This window comes from Mustela nigripes, chromosome 7 (assembly GCF_022355385.1).
Source record: "Mustela nigripes isolate SB6536 chromosome 7, MUSNIG.SB6536, whole genome shotgun sequence".
NCBI classification, from domain to species: Eukaryota; Metazoa; Chordata; class Mammalia; order Carnivora; family Mustelidae; genus Mustela; species Mustela nigripes.
Window position 1 is genome coordinate 40,148,561 of NC_081563.1, and position 16,696 is coordinate 40,165,256.

The 16,696-nt window shown below is 57.0% G+C and overlaps 1 protein-coding gene and 1 long non-coding RNA gene across 2 annotated transcripts in view; one reads left to right on the forward strand and one right to left on the reverse strand.

Annotated features, from left to right (window-relative positions):
* ATOH8 (atonal bHLH transcription factor 8) overlaps positions 1 to 16,696 on the reverse strand; it is a 34,849-nt gene that overhangs the window by 9,709 nt on the left and 8,444 nt on the right. The window contains exon 2 of the mRNA XM_059405683.1: positions 14,815 to 15,006. Coding sequence (XP_059261666.1) covers positions 14,815 to 15,006 — 192 coding nt within the window. The remainder of the gene's footprint in view (positions 1 to 14,814; positions 15,007 to 16,696) is intronic.
* LOC132021391 (uncharacterized) overlaps positions 15,575 to 16,696 on the forward strand; it is a 16,502-nt gene continuing 15,380 nt past the window's right edge. Inside the window, exon 1 of the long non-coding RNA XR_009405319.1 lies at positions 15,575 to 16,100. This is a non-coding gene — a long non-coding RNA (uncharacterized LOC132021391). The remainder of the gene's footprint in view (positions 16,101 to 16,696) is intronic.

A 16,696-nucleotide genomic window follows, 5' to 3' on the forward strand; every position in this document is an offset into this window, starting at 1 on the left:
CACACTGCGGCGATGGCTGCACATAGCAGTGAAAATACTAGAAACCACTCAGCTGTACACTTCCAGTGGGGGAACTGATGTCATCTCAGTCAAGCAGTTAAGTTTTTAAAAATTACGTCGGTAGTTATATAATGTTAATTATAGAAAGGTTAGAAAAAAATACAGAAGAGTGAACAGAAGGAAAAATTTCAGTCACCTCAATCTCCCCACAGGGAACATGGGGTGACTACTGTTCCTTTACTTTTCTCAGGCTTAGACACAGCTATAGAGTATTTTGGGGGTCTTTGCTTGGGTATATATTTATTCACTGGCTTATTTTTTTTTAATGTTTATTATTTATATATCCTCTGACACTGACATAGAATTTTATGGAAGTGGAAGCGGGCTGTGCCAACTGCACGGGAAGCTGGGGTTTGTGTTCTAACGCTCCGGCCTGTCCGCCTCTGCCTCTGGCGCATGTGTTTTCCTATCTTCTCCGTGGGCCAGGCGCTGCGGAGGTTATTCTGGGCACAAGCACAGGCCCCGGGCTTCTGGCCTCCCAGCTTCCCAGGGAACTGGAAGCAGGTAAGGACCAGCCCACCCCAGCGCCTCCCGCCCCGCCTGGCCTGGGCGCCAGGGGTGACAGGCAGGAAATTTATGAGCAGTTGGAGTTGGCTGCTATTTTCCGAGGGCGGGAACATGGTGTGAATCAAGGATCCCACTGTGTCCGGGCTGGGAGGGCCCCCTGAGGTCCCAGCCCTCTAAGAGTTGCAAAGTTAGGGCCAGAGGCCCTGGTGAGCCAGGAGAATCCTCCTGGGGACCGTGGATTGGGAGAATTCATTTACTCAGCAAAGATACACTAGGTCCCTACTGGGTGCCAGCCGTGTGACAGGCATGGGGTCAGAGTCCCAGCTGGGGGGCAGCTGATACCGTGACTCCAGAGTGAGGCTGAAAGTCACTGGGGCTGGTCTGCGCTGTCAGGTGCCCGGTTGCTGTCGTGTTGGCTACTCGCCAGAGGAGCGGCTGAGATTGCCAGGGGCTCCAGGCTGCAGTGCAGACAGCTGTCCACGAAGCTCAGGGGCTGCCCTGTCCGGCACGCCTCAGCCCCCCAGGCCGGAAGCATGGGTGGGTCTGGCAATCTAAGCCCCTCATTTCCTGAGGCCAGTGGATCCGTTCAAACCTGAGTCAGCCCATGACATACAGAAGCACTTTCCTACCAGTAAGCAAGAATGACCGACCGCATCAGACAATGCCAAGATGAGAGCCGGCAGCCCTGGGGCCTGTCCTGGGCTAAGCTGTGAGGGGCGGAGCTGGACCCCAGGTGTGCAGGCAAGCTCGGAGAGGGCCCTGTCCACATACCCCACACTGTCCTAATGGCTTACCACCTGGACCATAAGCTCCAGGGAGGGCGGGGTTTCCTGGCCGGGTTCCTGCTGTCTCCCCAATCCGGGATCATCGGAGCTAACTGGAGTCCAGTCTCTGAACCCGCCACATCCCACCTCCACTGCAGGCTGAGAAAGCTGTGCTTCTCTGTGTTCCCAACGCACCTCATATGGACCCCTACATCCCTCCGTGCCACGAATTATTGGCCATCATCCCCTCACTCACCCCAAGCACCCCCAGCACGAGCTCCTGAGGGAAGGAAGAGGTCATGTTGTCCTCAGCACCCCTGTCCTGCTAGGCTGCTATCTGTTTACCGAGGGTGGCTTCGTGCCAGGCGCCACACTCCACTCCTTTGCGTGTGCTGTTTTACACCCTCCCAGGGAGGTGGCCGTCGCTGCTGCCATTTTGCAGATGAGGAAATCGAGGCTGGCACAGTTTTCTGGCTTCTCCAGGTCACCCCGCTACGATGCAGGGCAGCAAGGCAGACAGACCCCTTGACCTCTGGAGAACTCAGCTTCTTTGCTGGCAAGCGGGATTGGCAAGTCCCCAAGCCATCCTCCCAGCTGCCACCTTCTTGGGTTCTAAGAAAATCTCAGTCTTTGTCCCTTGAGCCTAAAGGTGGCTGGAACTGGGAGGCCTGGCACTCCCAGAGTCAGGGCCAGAGCCCATGAGGACCCCACTAAGCCTGCAAAGGACGGCCAGCGAGACCCACAGCCTCCGCCGTGCTGACGCCTTCTTGGGCTCCAGGCCACTCTCTCTGGCTGCCAGTCTCTCGGTTTCTCTCTCCACGCTTCGCCTGTGTGTCTCTGTGCCAACTCTCTCTTGGCCTCTCCTTTGTTTATCTCTCCCCGTCCGTCAGCCTATCTGTCTTTCTTGGCCCCCACCCCACCGGGCCCAGAGCACAGGGCACTGTGAGGGTCGAGCTGGCCCGAGAGACGGCCTGAGGCCCAGCTGCTGCAGCTTCCCATCTGCTTCCCATTCTGCGACGCTGTCCAGCCAATTCTACTTGGCTGCACACTGCTCTTTCAGACCCCAGGAGCCCAGGGAGCCCATGACCTTGCCCCCACAACCAGAGGAGGCACTCAGACTAAAGGGAAGCAGACAGCTGGGTAGACAGGTGGCCCAGCCAGGTGAGGATGGCTCTGCTCCCTGGCAACTTCCCGGTGGGCCCTGACCCATGCCCCCCACCCCCCCACTCCCACACACACTGCACACATACACTCACACCTAACCGCCGTGTCGACAGATCCCTGTCAGGCCTGCTTCTTCCCCAGCTGGGGATCTCCCCGCCACCACGCCTCTGCATACTCAGTACCCTCCTCAGCAGTCCTTACCGCAGCTGGCAGACGGCTGGGGTGACTGGGCACGGAGCAGACAAGCCAAGTCTCGCCCAAGTGCTGGCCAGCAAGCCTTTGCAAAGACCGCAGTCGTCTCCAGGAGACCCCCAGGACCAGTGTGGGAAATATTGGGTGGTCATAAGGTCCCTGGACAGTACCCCGAAATCAAATGACTTCCACAAACACTATGCAAATGCAGTTTTAAGGTGGGAAAAACACCTCCCCTACCCTTTCTCACAGTCCCTTGGCCCCTCACAGCTAGATCCTGGAGGCACCATGGGATCCAGGCCAAGGTGGCGTGGTATCTCTGATCAGAGCTCCTTACCCACTGCCCCCCCATCTATCAGCGACAACCTAAAAGTAACTTCCAGCCGCACCAGGGACAGGCCAAGACTGGAAGAGAATTGAGTGTTTTGCCCACACGCATGTGTACACGCACATCTACTCACAAGCAACACAGCCCTGCAGCAGGAGTGCCTCTCACAGCCTCTGTTTGAATCCTGACTTCCCCCATTCTACCAGCTGTGTGACTTTGAGCAAGTTACTTCACCTCTCTGTGCCTCCATTTCTTCACCTATAAAATGGTAGTAACAGTGATCTACTACCCGAGGTTGTAGGGAAGATTCAGGAACACAATGGTGGCAAGGCAAAGCGCTGGGCACTGGGCAGCCCCACGTCAGGGCACACGGGTGTGTGGTTGTGGCTCCCTGCCATTGGCCTGCTAGCTTCCTGAGGCAGGACCATGTCTCCACCTCAGACTGCCAGGGTCCCACTCAGTACTGGGCACAGAGGAGCCGCCTGTCCGATGCTGTGGGCGACAACCGGAAACCTTTCCTTTCTTTCTGCTTCCTTTCCCTCTGCTTCATTTCCCCCACTCATTCAGCAACTCTCTCCTGCGTGTTCAGACCATGCCTGCTCCCTCTGAGGCACTGGGGATCCAGCAGTGAGATCAGGAGACCAGGAGCCCTGCCCTCCCCGAGCTGACATCCTAGAACTGGCCCTTCCCCAGGAGCAGATTTCCTTAGGGAAAGGAAGCCTCGCATTTTCTGTGCCAAACTGCTTGGACAGGTCCCTTCCCAATAACTGATGCATTTCCCTGCATTCTCAGTCAGACGTTACTAGATGTACTTTAGCTTCCTCTTGACAACCCAAGGTCAAGCCCAGAAACATCAGGCTACAGGAGCCTCCCCAGGTCCTTGAGCTTCTGGGGCCCCCTCCCCCAGAGGCGCGACATGGCACAAGCCTCTTGGCTCTCCAGAGTGTCTGGCATTGTTCTTTCTGCTTTTCTGTTTCTTCCCACACCATCAGGCCACCGGCTGTGACTCCAGGCGCCGTTCCTGCACCTGCTCCAGGAGCTGGCCTCCCACTTGAATTGGTTATTTCTGTTCAGCTGCTCCGATCTGAGACTCCAGAGAATCAAGCTTGTAAGAAGTGGGCACAGATGAAGGGCAGTGGGCTCTGGAGACGGCCCCCCTGGGGCTCTCCTATGAGCTTTTATGCGTGGCCTTTGTGTCCCCAGCTCTGCACTCCAAGGGGTGGGGACTTTGTTTTGTTCTCCGAAGTGACCAGGCACCCAGAACAACGCCTGGTACATAGTAAACACTCTGAAGTATGTGTTCCTTAGTAAATGTGCGGGGCCCTCATGCTTCCTTCATCGTCTTCTGCTTACGGAATTAAAGACACAGAACAAGTAAGAATCACTGTGTGTCTCTGCAGGGGGTAGGGGGGCGATGTGGGTCAACCTTTTGCAAATAACCCCACTGACCGCCCGGCCACATGCTGTGTGCGCCATGGCGGGGATGTGGGGGCAGGGGAGCGTGGTGGTCACGCAGCAGGTGGGTGGTTCTCAGCCTCACCTGCTATCCCCCTGAATAGGAACGCAACCCACCATGTGGGAGGCCCCCATGCGACCCTGAGAGACGGTGCCTACAGATGCACTAGGACACCTGTGCACATGTGTGCACATGCATGTACACACTCTTGCACATGTATGCGTGAGCACAGACACACCATAAGAGGGACAAACAGGGTTTCCGTCTGTGCAACGGAACCAAGTCCTTGGTGGGCAGCCCAGTCCGGTATCTGTTCTCTAAATCGCTGGGTGGGGAGATGTGACTGGGCTGACCCTCAGACCCACCCGCCTCCAGGGTGGACTCCCTGTGCAGTTCACACTCCCACCCTGGGGGTAGCAGAGGACAGAGATGGTCTAGGTTCAGAAGCACTTGTGTCCCAGGGCTGAGGAGCTGGCCTCACCCTGCCTGGCCTGCCCAGCTGTGTGAGCTGGGGGACTTCACTGCAGGGTCGCAGCCTCCCCATCTACCTGCCAAAGTTAGAAACATGCATCCTGGGCGGCTGCTGTAGGAGTCAAGTGAAAAAGGGGCACGAGAGGGCTCTGCAAACTGTAAAGCACCGTGCAGAGAGGTTCAAGATCGCTAGTGGCCTGGACTGGCCCTCTAGCTTCTTTGAATCTCAGTGTAGGAAGCTGAAAATGGAGGTACTGGCACTGATTTCATGGAGCCATGGTAAAGAGTCTGTGGTTAATGTGGTGACGCTGGTCAGCCCCACCAAGAAGAAAACCACCCTGTCACAAAACGGTCAATTCTCCAGGGAGGAGCCATGCGGCTGTTTAAGCCTGCTGCACTCCCAACATAGCGATCCCGTTGTTTTTCTGTTTCAGGGGGAGTGCCCCTTCTTCCAGGGCAGGTAGGGGATGTCTGGGCAGGGCAACTGAACTGATGAGGAGAAATGCTCTTTCCAGCAAGGTCCCTGTCCGGCCTTTGGATACAGCAAAAGGATGACATGCTCGGTGCAGTGGCAGCCACTATGCAGCCAGGAGGCAAACATCAAAAGAAGCCTTGGAGCCCAGGAAACATGTGCCTCCCTTCAGGTTTCCTGAGAAACGGGAGCCCCTATTTAGTTTAAGCTGCTGCTTGGGGGAGTTCTGTGATCTGCATCGCAAAGCTTTGTTCAATGATTGAAGGAAACAAGGACATAGGGAACCTGGGGGCATTTCCCTGTTGTGTCCTGAGGCTCCTAGTTTATCCTTCCCTAGAGTCTCTGCCTTCAGCATAGGAAGATACAGTCCTCGCTGTGCAGATTTTAGTTGAAGGAATGGTGCGTCATTATTTGGGGGCCTACTGTGCACTAGAAGCTGGGGCACAAAAATGAAAGGGCACCCTGTCTGGCTAGAGAAGCAGGCACTACAAAAACTGTATGATGTAATATAGCACGGGGGTTAAAATATAAGGTAATATATCATGAAACGTACCAGCTAAAAGTATAAGGTAATGATGTAACACGAGCTCTGGCAGATCCTATCACAGAACATTTATATCATTACTTCACAGCGGTATCACAGGACGCGCTCCTGAAGCAGACTATACACACCCCTGTGGCAAAGGTCGCCGAGTGGCCACTATGAAGCCCTGAGCAGGAGGCTGGGTAGGGGTCAGGGAGGGCTTCCAGGAGGAACAGAGCCTTCCAGAATGGGCAGGAGTTAGACAGACAGGGGAAAAGGGCATTCCAGGCAGAAGGGACAACATGAGCACAGAGGCCAAAAATAACCCCTTTGGGAGAGGAGTTCCTTGTTGCTAGAGTGTAAATTGGGACACAGGGAGTGACCGGCTGGAGCCAGGTCACTTGGGGGAGGGGTGTGGCCTCTACTCTTGGCCTGAGGGGAGCTCCTGGTGGTCCTGAGCAGGGATCGAGGTGGTCAGACCTGGATTGTGGCTGAGCGGCTAGGAGGAGCTCAGGTGGGGCCCAACTGAGCGGCTGGGCAGCTGGGCCAGGTCCCAGGTGGCTGTGAATTCTGGGCAGAGAGCAGGAGGGTCTTGAAGGAAGGAGTGGCTTCCTACTTCTCCCTCCAGAAATATTTTTACTAGGAGCTCAAGGAAAGCAGGGATTGATATGTTCCCCTAGAACCAGCTTTCTGGTCTACTAGGGCAGGTGGAAAGGGGATAATGGGCTCCCGGGCAAGGGAAGAACCGGGGCCTGCTGACACCCCTCTCATCCAGGCCTCCCACTGTGCTGGGTCCAGGGGCTCAGAGCCAGGCAGTGGGAAGGCTTGTCCTCCCCCTGCCTCCCTTGTCCTCCGGAGACCTCAGGCTGGAAAACAAATTCTGGTCATTGGGCTGACTCCATAGTACAACCAGGGGCCTGGGCCAGTGGTCGCTCCTCCGTGCCCAGGCTCTCCTCATCTTTGGCCCAATGAAGCCCAATTCTCAGGCAGAAGACAAGGGAAGAAGGAGGGAGTTGACAAAACAATTTCGCATACTTTGTGCCTCCATCCCTGAGCAGGTCCGGGAGGCAGGCTGGGTGTGTTCCAGATAGGACACGTGAGCAAGTCCGCTGGTCACACAGCCCCAGGGCAGAGCTGAGGTGAGCTTCAGAGTCCAGACCCAGACACCTGCCCATGGAGACCAAGCGGGAGGGTAGATCTCAGTCCTCTCTGAACCCTTCAGACGGTGAGATTAATGGCCCTGAAATTGCGATCAACATAAATATTTGGCCCTTCTGGAGCTGCCTCTCTCCAGCTAAAATGGGGAAGGAAGGAGCGAGGAACGGAGGGCAAAGGAAGGAAGAGCAGGGGTCTGGGTACAATGCAGATGAGACACAGAGACACCCTCCAACTCCCGAGGCCTTAGGTTGCAAGAAGCCAGCCCCCCGCCCCGGCCAACCCCACCACGGGACATCAGGCTTTCCCCACTGAGGCTGTGAGTGGCTCCAGAGCTTCTGGGTCTGTTGGGATGGGGGCAGTGGAAAAGGGGTGCAGGGAATTGAGAAAGGAATGGGAAGAGCCCCAGTACCCTGGCCTTGACGTACCTCCCCCGCCACGAAATCACCAGCCTCTGACACTTAGGAGGCATCCCTTTCGCCACCTCCACTTGGCAGCCCCCTGCCTGACTCTCAGCTCCTCATCAGGGCTCCAGGGGGTGTGAGGAAGGCAAGCCACACCCTGCCATCTCCCTTCCTCCCTGATGCTGGTGTCCCAGCTGCTAGCCCTGCCCCAACACCCCACGGGCTCTGGACAGGCCACCCGGTGACTGCTCCCAGGAGGTGCCCAGATTCCAGGCAGACATCTCCCAGAAGCTTCCTGGCAGAGACAGCCAGTTCTTAAAAAAGGCTTCATGTCATAGTGCAATCAGCCGAGAGGCCCGAGCACAAGGGTGTTTATTAACGTCACTGTGTTCCCCAAGCACCTCCGTGTTGTTCTCCGAGGAGCTGACAGGGGTCTCGGCGTCATCTCTGTCTTACCCCCACCGGCCCCAATGCTATTGGCGTCTCTGCGCCTCTTGTCCAAGACCTAACCCTGACGGCCTGGGCCCTGCCCACAGCGTGCCCTCCCAGACACCTTCCTTCCCGTTTGTCCCCTCCAGCTGAGGTTTTACAAAAACAGTCCCTTCCAACGATCCCTGACTTTTAACAGTTTCGAGAAGGAAGAGAATCTGGCAGCATCCAAGAGAACCAATTAGGTGGTCCTCGGGCACCTTCGAGGAGGAAGAAAAGTCACACGGGGTGTAAGAGGAGGAAGAAACAGCATAAAAAGAAAACAAGGGGAAAAAAACCAGAGATAAAAAGTCCAGAGAAAACAGCGGCGCCTGAGAAACAAGGATCCCAGCCGCCAACTTTTACGGCGTCCAGCCCTGTTATTCATAAGTGAGTTTCCTCTCTCACAAAGGACCTTTTGCACGGTTTTCCCTTCTGCCTCCAAACCAGCTGCTCGCGCTGTTGTATCCTGAGTGATGATGAGGCTCTGAAAGGGTTTTTTGGGAACAGATGGCCAGGGGAGAGCTGGGGAATGTGCCAGCAGCGGGCTGGGCGGGCGGCCAGGGCCCGCGGTGACTGAGTGCTTGGGCTTCCAGCTCGCGTGCTTTCCCTGCCCTCTGCCCTCCGTGGCGCCAGCAGGCCTTCCCAGCGAGCGCTCGGAACATCTGGAGTCTGGGGCTGCCAGGAGGGGGGGCCGCGGCGGCTGGGCGGGGGACCCTCTGTTCCCGCGGAGCTCCCATGGACTTGCCACCAGGCCTGCCTCGCAGAACAGCTAATCAAAACCACAGCGCCCCGAATGGGAACCAGGCGTGCTCCCAGCTGCAGCCAGAGGCCGCCAGGCGACTTAACCCGGTGTCAGGCCTTGCTGGCGGTGCAGCACTGGGGGTGCTCGGGGCCGACGACACCCCCGGCCCACCCCACCCGGCGCCACCCCCCACGCCACTGCCAGCGGCTCTTGGCTCCCTGTGGCTAAATGGAACCTCCACGTGCTGCTGCCCCGGCTGCTTACATAAGAGCCGCTGCTCCGGGTGAGACGCTGCTCCGGGTGAGACGCGCCACCCCGCTATTTGCGGGGGGCCTCCGGGTGCGGGCCACCCCTCTGGGCAACGTGCGAGCACGAGGGCCCAGCAGGCCTCCAGGGTTGAAGAGCAGGGGGCTTTGGGACCCAAGAGATACGGGCTTGAACCGGCTCCATTGCTTGTTAGCCACAGGGCCCTGGGCACCTGCCCCCCGCCCTGGCCTCAGTTTCCCCTCTGTGCAACGGGGGAAGTGGTCCTCACTTGCAAGGTCAGTGAAACGTGAGGTACAGATGACGTACGTGGGTGTCTGGCAGGCAATGGGCACTAAAGCACGTGGTTGACACGGCTCTTGGCGACAGTTTGTCAGCATTAGTAGTGTGCGCAACCAAACAATGGGCACGTTTTGTGGTTATGAATCCATGAACTTCGAAAGCCCGGGAATTTCTGGGTGGGCTGCACGCTCACCTCCCGTTATGGGTCCAGGACCAGGGCTGTGGGCTGAAATGCTAGAGAGGGACGGACTATTTATCGGAGCTATTTATCCTTATCTGCCTTTTTGTTGATCAGTCATTCAGCACCCCTGGCATGGCCTCATCCCTGAGATACTCCTTCACGGGGTTCCACAGGAAGTTGTTACCTTATTGCTGTGGATTCCTGAGATTTCCTCTCCGGCACTCACTGAGAAAATGCCAGCCCTTTTCACATGGGACCTCGTTTAATCCTTCCAGCAAGGTGGCAAGGAAGGCATGTAGGTTCTCACTTTACAGATGAGAGAGGATTGGGGGGTGGGATTGGAGAGGTTAAGTGACATGCCCAAGGTCACACAGCTACAAAGTGCCAGTGTCAGGACTCAAACCCAGGTCTCTGGCTCCAAAGCTCTCTATTTCTCCTGCTTCACAGTCTTGCTTGTCATGCTTTCACGTGCCTTAGAATTAAATGCCAGCACCACAGAGAATTGCAGGAATGATAGGGTTCAACTCAACCCGCACCTACACAGACACCCTTTTTCCGGTGTCCTGGACTGAGGGTCACCGAGCCTATGCAGGGATTTCCAGAGGACCACCCTGGTTCAAAGGGGTGCTCTGGGGGGAAAGGGTTCTCTAAAGGGTCTTTGGATCCCAAAGGGTGATACGTTAGCGAATCAGAGGGGGCTTCCCATGTCTCTGTGGCTCTGGTTCTTCCTTGCTGTGGGGAGAAAGGAGGGATCTGTGAGTGCATATCAGGAGGGGCGCAATTTGGAAAAGGGGACAGGAGCGGGGTGAAGAGAGTGTGAGAGGAGAGAGGAAAGCAGCGCCTCATCTCTACCCTACCCAGGAACCACTGGGGAACTCCAGAGGGCTTAGTTCTGCCTTCCCGGGAGAGCTGGCTCTGAGCTCACCTGTGAGGCTCCCCAGCCAATGATCCCTCCAACCCAGTCCCTGCCAGACTTGTGGACTAATGATGTCAAATTGAGAGGAGAAGCGGCAGCTGAGAGAACACTCTGTGTTAGAGCAAACAGCTGGGGACAAACGTCTCTGTAATTGGAATGCCAGAAAAAATAAATTGCGTCCATTTTTATGACTAGAAGGGAATTTGATGGTGGTTTCCCACCCACCCTCCTTTTATCCCCACATAGACGGACTCTTTGGGCTTTGAAGGCAAACGGTATTTAACTTAGCAACTTCGCCAGGAGGATGTGGAAAGAGAACGTCTTCTCAGGCACTCACGTCCATGTGGGAGGCAGGACAGGGAAGGGCAGGCCCCCCGCACGCCTCTCTCACTGGCTAAGGGACCTTGGTCAAGCTCCTCAGGCCTCTGAACCTCAGCTTCGTTATCTGGACAATGGGACAGCCCCGGTGCCCACCTCGCAGACTTGGCGGGAAATCACAAGGCGACCCATCACAAGACCTAAGCTCCGTGTCCAGCATGTAATCCAGGCTCTGAGAAGCTCAGGTATCATCAGTGTTCTTGGGACGCACTGCCCGGGGGGCCCAGCAGTCTCTCAGGGAGCAACTCTCAGGTCTGTGTGAAACACCCACGCGGGGCACTGGGAAAGTAAGAGTGACGCGTTTGGTCACTTGGACAGTCATTAAACAGGAAAAGCCTGACCCCAAAGGGCCTGTAAGGTTCTGTAAGCCACCTTACAGAAGTAGACATGGAGGCCCCAGCAGGGGTGACCATGGACATGTGGGTGGGGGCAGAGCCAGGACAATGCCCCTCAGTGGACACTCTGGGGACCCAGAAGGCCTTGCACACAGATTACTGGATCCATCCAGAGCAGGAGCCCTTGAGGAGCCTCATGTGCTCTGGGGCTTGGGCACACAGTCCACATACACAGCAGCAACCACCAGGTCCAGCCACCCAGCCTCACAGAGCCAGCCCCACCCCCCAGCTGGCACAGCTCCGGGGGGTGCCTAGTCACTGCCCAGGCTTCCGAAAGAGCCCTTCACTCAGTGCAATAGGACATTTTTTTCTCTCCCCGTCCCCAAATGGCCTGCACGCAACCCGAAGGCAGGGACTGGCTGCTGGCCGTCTAGCACCAGGGTCAAAACTATGCCGTCAATGTCAGTAGCCGTTATTTTCCTCTGGTTAGTACTCCAGGGGTTAAAGTGGCTGGAAAGGAGCACCCCGGATTGTAGGAGACTGGTCCCTTGCTATTCTGCAGATCTGGCAAGCACCCCCCCCCCCCCCAGCCCAGGTGTGAAACAGTCCTGCTGTTCTTCCTCTTTCTCCTCCTCCTCCTCCTCCTCCTCCGACTCCCGGGAGTTGCTGCTTTAAAAAACAGGAGCTGCAGAAACATGGCCCGGAGCCAGGTGCTTAGCGTGCATTATCTCAGCTACAGCAGAGTCAGAACTGAGCTCTCCAGGGCCCATCCACTCCCCCCACAACCCCCCGCCTCTGCCCCTGCCCTCATCCCTGGGCTGGGCGGTCTCTGACATGGGCCTCCCTGCACGATCTGGCTCCCTAACAAGGCTCTGAGCCCTCAAAGTTGTGTCCTGGGAGACCCAGAGACAGAAGACCTACTGGTCAAGGGATGCAGGTCTCCAGCCCTGCCAGGGAAGGGCTGAGATGGGCACAAGGAGGCACCTGGGGCCTGACGGGGGCAGGGGGATTTCACTTTATGTCCCATTCCTAACACAGGTTTTGGGGGGGTGGGGGGCATCAAGGCAGCTCATTAGAGATACAAGAGATCTTAGAGGACACTTTGCGCTGTCTCTCATGGAGGTGTCGCAAGAAAGGGTCGCCCGGCCTCTTGGGTTCACATTCACTGTGAGGGCGCCATTGAGGGGAATGGCTGAAATTGCTATTGGTCACGCTGGTGAGGGTCACCGCCATCACAGCTGCCGTTTACAGAGGACCTCCCCTGAGCCACTCACTTACCCTGGCATGCGTTCTCCAGTTTCTTCCCTTCTTTGCCTTCTCTGTCTCTCTCTCTTTAGGATGCAAGCCTGGCTCACTCCCATCCCCACACCCGCAGTGGCCAAGGGGGAGGGGGACAGAGACTTGATCTCAACCCCTAAACCATTCCTCTACAAGGACTGCAGAGGGTGAAGCCCCTGTTCGGAGCTCACTCCACATGCTCAATAAACACTGAATGAACGAATCATCAGGGGATCTCCAGGGGCACCAGCTCCCCTGATTCCAATGAACGAAACAGGGGCCTGCCCCAGCCACTCAGGGCCACTGGGTAGGTCACTGGAGACCCTCTCCGAGGACACCTCAGGACTCACCTACCCACATGGCGACAGACATGCAGGAAAACACAAGCCACAGAAACAGGGGTGGCCTTGTAACCCACCCACCCCCCAGCCAGGGCAGAACGCCGGGGCGGGACAGGTCCTTGGATGTCCTGGCACCTCCAGGACCCTGGCCATCTACGTCCTCCTGGCAGTGCTGACTGCAGACACAGCTGCTGGGGGACAGCAGCCCCGGGCCTACCACACAGCAGGAGGGGACGCAGGGTACCAGCGGTCCCCTGCTCTTCTGAGGTGAGGCAAAACCGCCACTTGGACACGGAGGCTGGAAAGGGCCTGAGAAATCACTGATGAGGTTCCCACGGTGACTACTTATCAGCAACAAACCACAACCTGCCACCTCACTCTCCCAATCAGGGCGATGGGGGGTTGGACACGATGGTCTCTAACGTGTCTCAGATCTGAGGGGATTTGAGGGGAAGCCATGAGCTCATCTCCCTTTGGCATCTTCACCCCACTCCCCTCCCCTCCTCCGCAGCCCAGGACTCCAATTGGCTCCAATCAAGGAACAGGGGAGGGAGTGAGTGGGGGACACGCGGGGCGGGGGGGGGGAGGGGATGAGAGGTGGATTTGGAGCAAATGGGCGCCTGCCCACCCTGCCCATCCACACCTCCGGGCTGCCCCAATGCCACGGGAAGTTCACCCAGAGTTTACAAACCTTCTTTGTCACAGAGCCCTGCATGGAGCCATCAATCACGCCCTTAATTTACCCGTGTCACTTTCCAGAGGAAAGCGGTCCTGCCAGCAGCCAGTGGCGCTTCCTCTCTCACCCACTTGATGAGGATTTCATCTAATTGGTCCACATTAAATCACTCCCAGGAATGCAACGTACAATTACCGCAGCAACGGCAGTGGCTGGCTGGCAGGGGGGACAGAGTGGGGCCCTCCCTGGCGGAGGCAGGACCGTCCATGGGGAGGCCTCCCTGGCTCTGGGCCCAGAGGTCTCTGGGAAACCTGGGGAACCCAGAGACAGCCTGTTGGCAAGGAGGGGGGTGGCTAGGCGGGGAATGTCAGTCACCGGCATCCCCCACCCTCTCCAGCCCTGGATGGCCAGGGGGGCAGGCGTCTCCCCCAGCCTCCATCCACCTCGTGGACACAGACGGGGTCCCACACTCTGTGTCTCTTCCCCTGGCCCTGCAGGAACAGAGATCCAGAGGGTTGCCGTAAGCCTTGCTCAGTACTGCCTGGCACGGACCCGCAAATGGAAAGGCAGGGGAGCACAGGCCATTCAGGGGCCTTAGCTGGGCCCACCACCCTTCCTCCCGCACATCCTTCTCCAAACACATCAAGCTTCGTGCAGGCTGGTTCCTCTGTCTCGGACGCTAGGCCCTGCTTCATCTTCCCAGTGACCTCCTGGCTGTCCTTCTGGGACCAGATCAAATACCTCTTACCCTAAGACGCACTTTCAAACTCCCTTGGGCAGCAGAAGTAAGCTCTCCCTCCTTCACCTGGCCTCCCATCGCCCCTAGCCCAGACCCCCGCGACCACCCTGTCATACTCTGCCACCCATATCCTCTGGCAGAAGAATGACTCTGACCATCCTGTGAGCTTCATGGGCACTGGGACCACATTTGTCACCCTTATAGTCCTGTCTGGCAGGCTTGGTACAGGGCTGGGGATCAGCAAATCTCTCCAGAATGAAAGAATGAATTACAAATGTCACTCGCCTTAATGCACGGCCACAAGCAATCCCCAGGCCAAGTCATACTCCCAAACGTGCCGAAGAGCTCTCCGGTCCTGTCACCCGGCTCAGGGGAGCTCAGTCTGGCTCATTCTGATACAACATCTATCAGGGGCCACCTGGGCACAGCGGCGCCAGAGCACGGAAAACCAGAAAAGAGCACCAGACCTACCACCTTCCCCATGAAGGGAGCACACCCAGACCTGGAGGCCCGGGGTGACTGTGCAAGGTACCCGACAGCCCCATGACCAGGAGTAGGGTCACCCCTGTAATCCCAGGGAGCGACCCCCAGCAAACCTCCAGGAAGCTGACCTTGCTGGCCCCATCAGAAGCCTGGGTGAGAGCAGGATGCCCAACTTCTGCTACCACCTCTCCCACCCCACTCCGGAGGCTGCCGAGTGGCTGCTGGCACGTACCTTGCGCTTCTTGGCGCGCCCCTCGGCTTGCAGGGTGCGGGTGCAGCGCTGCACGCACTCGGAGAAGCTGAGGTTGCTGTGGTCGGCGCTGTAGTCGAGGTCCGCCAGCCGTGCCAGGGACAAGATGTAGTTACAGGCGATCCTCAGGATGGCCAGTTTGGACAGCTTCTGCCCGTAGGAGTAACACGGCACCTGGGGGTTGAGAAGGCGTCAGGAGGGGCTGCTGGCAGGGGGGTGGGGGGTGGTGGGGCTCTGGGCCCTGGCCAGGCAGACAGGGCCACTCACAATGATGTCCCACTGCCCTAGAGGAGACCCCCTGGGCAGCGAAGGTGGCCTGTCGACTCCCTCGACCCGGCTTTTATTTTCTGTTCTCAGCACCCACTGTGTGCCTGCACGCATCTCAACTCGTCCACTCACAATCTCCAGGAGGCATCCACGTTCCCACAGTTGCAGTGGAAGAAACAGAGGCTCATCTCACACCCACGGGGCAACAGGAATGAAGCATGTGAGGTCCCACGCTGACAGAGCTCTGTCCCCCACAGTCCCTAAGAGGGAGTCTCTCTGACAGAATTGACGCGCTTCCTCTTTCTTGGCTCTGATACTCCATCCACCCCCTCGCTCAGTCAGCGGACCTTGTTTTGTTAGACACTCGCGGGTCCCACTCTGAATAATAACTTGCTTCCTGACTTCAGAGAACTCACACTTGAGAGAGATGTTAGAGTCATAACAGAGTTAGGGACCCAGGACTCTGGGAGACGTACAGGAAGGAAAGTACCCGTGCTTAGCCAGGAGGGCCTTCCTTTTTCTTTTCTCTTTTTTTGCCCTCTGGACTTGCAGGTGCTGCTGGGCAGGCAACAGGTGCATAATAAATATTTACAGTCACAACCAGACTTGACATGCTTGTCAGTGACTCATCGCCAAGCAGACGCTCACTAATTTGCACAGGAGTTTGTACGGGGTGAAGAGACAAAGCATCTAACTTTCTAACACTGTCCGCCAGTGCTGGAACCGCACAAGCAAAAAGCAACGAAGACTGTGCTGAGACGCGGAAATGCCCCCACACCGTCCATCTGATGGGTGCTCTCCGACACAGCCTACCCCCTCTCTGATGTACAGCTCACCCAAATGGCTGGGCCGTGCCTACCCAGCCCCCAGGGCTCCGGTTTCCTCCTCTCTCTGGCATCCAGATGAAGACACAGCACCCACCCCTACCATCGACTCTGGGACCCATTAACCCCCATCCCGCAGAGTGGGCTGCCCCAGCACGAACACTCAACAAGTATTTGGTGAGTATCCCCCATATATCAGCCCGTCTTCTGGGCCAATGTTTCTCAACCAGGGATGATTCTATCCTTCGGGGACTGTAGGCGATATCTGCAGACATTCTTAATTGTCTGTACTGGGGAGTGGTGGAGGGAAGGTGGTACTGGCCCCTACAGTGCACAGGGTCCTGTAAGTTCCCCGCCACCAAGAACTGACCAGCCTGAATGGTCACTGATGCAGAGATGGAGAAAGCGTAGCTAAGAGAGTCCCCTCAGATGGGGACCCAAAATGCATGGTCCACTTTGTTCTCACGTTGTCCTGAAGCTCTCTCGGACCTTCACTTCCCAATCCTGAACTAGGGGGTGTGGGGAGGAGAGCCAGAGCAGGCCCTGCCCTTAAGAGTGTACTAATAGGGCACCTGGGTGGCTCAGTGGATTAAGCCGCTGCCTTCAGCTCAGGTCATGGTCTCAGGGTCCTGGGATCGAGTCCTGCATTGGGCTCTCTGCTCAGCGGGGAGTCTGCTTCCTCCTCTCTCTCTCTGCCTGCCTCTCTGCCTACTTGTGATCTCTCTCTGTCAAATAAATAAATAAAATCTTAAAAAAAAAAAAAAAAAGAGTGC